Source organism: Myotis brandtii, unplaced genomic scaffold (genome assembly GCF_000412655.1).
Source record: "Myotis brandtii unplaced genomic scaffold, ASM41265v1 scaffold6, whole genome shotgun sequence".
NCBI lineage: Eukaryota > Metazoa > Chordata > Mammalia > Chiroptera > Vespertilionidae > Myotis > Myotis brandtii.
The window spans coordinates 3,978,838-3,979,921 of NW_005370271.1; the positions used below are offsets into that span (position 1 = coordinate 3,978,838).

General features: G+C 67.3%; 1 protein-coding gene across 2 annotated transcripts in view; it reads left to right on the forward strand.

Moving 5' to 3' along the window:
* LOC102261038 (RB-associated KRAB zinc finger protein-like) overlaps nt 1–771 on the forward strand; it is a 19,734-nt gene extending 18,963 nt beyond the window's left edge. For both annotated transcript variants that reach the window (XR_001364650.1, XM_014550340.1), the window contains one exon: nt 641–771. Coding sequence is in view for 1 of the 2 variants with exons in the window: in XM_014550340.1 (XP_014405826.1) it covers nt 641–678 (38 nt within the window). In the remaining variant the exon portion in view is untranslated. The remainder of the gene's footprint in view (nt 1–640) is intronic.
* Nucleotides 772–1,084: the final 313 nt, after the last annotated feature.

The window sequence follows — 1,084 nt, forward strand, 5'->3', positions numbered from 1 at the left end:
GCAGGGCAGAGGGGTGACGGGAGGGAGCTGCGCAGACCCGCGAGCTCACGCTCATGAGAACCCCCAGGCGCCGGGCTCCTGGGACGACTGGGCTGGGGGCTCCCTCAGGGCTGGGACTCGCATCTGGGAAGAGGACAAGGTGGGATGGGACTCAGGGTCTCGCTGCACAGGTGGCTCTGGCTTAGGGGCGTGGCCTGTGATGACAGGGTGTGTCCAGCGGGTGAGGATTTGTCTGGACTCGGAGGGTGTGGTTAAAGAACGGGGCGTGGCTATGTCCTGGGGGCGTGTCCATTGCGAGGGGCGGTGTCACAGTGGGTGGGCGTGGCTCGAGGCGGGGGCGTGGCCAGTCGTGGGGGCGTGGTTAAAAATCGAGCTGGCGCCCAGAGCTCCAGGAGCCGCTCCGGCAACTGTCTGCATTTAACAGTCCTTGGGGTTCCCGAGGCTGGTGACCGGGCTGTGGACAGGTGCGGGGTGACTGAGGCCTGGAGTGAGGGCGGGCCTCCGGGGCGCTGGGCCTGGCACACGGAGGGGGAGGAGGGGAGGGGAGGGGAGGAGAGAGGTTGGACAGGGTGGGAGGAGGTGCCGGACCAAGGGTGAGCCTCTGACCACCCAGCCGTCACCCTCTCGCCCCTCCCTGCAGCCCCGACTGCCTCGCCATGTGGGGCCCACTGGTCCTGATGCTGCTGCTGCTCTCTCTCAGCCCCGTCCCCACCGCCACCGCTGCTCCCATCCCCAATGCCAGAGCCCAGGACACCCAGAACCTGCCCCAAGGTCACAGCCGCCTCTGTTGAGGGTCGGGTTGGGGGGTAGGGAGGGGGAGGAAGGAGGGGCGCGGCAGACGCAGGAGAGGAAGTCAGAGGGACCCGAGGAGGGAGAGGCCGAGGAGAGGTCTAGGGAGGGGCCCGTGGGACGGAGAGAGGCAGGAATAAGAGAAAGTGGGACAGAATGGAGACCGAGCAGAGGGACAGGGGCCCAGACAAGGAGGGACAGAAGCGGGGCTGGGACTGGTTTGTCCTCGAGGGTCAGAGGGTGGAAAGGAAAGGAGGGAGGAGGGGCCACGGGCTGGCTAAGAGCCATCCACCAC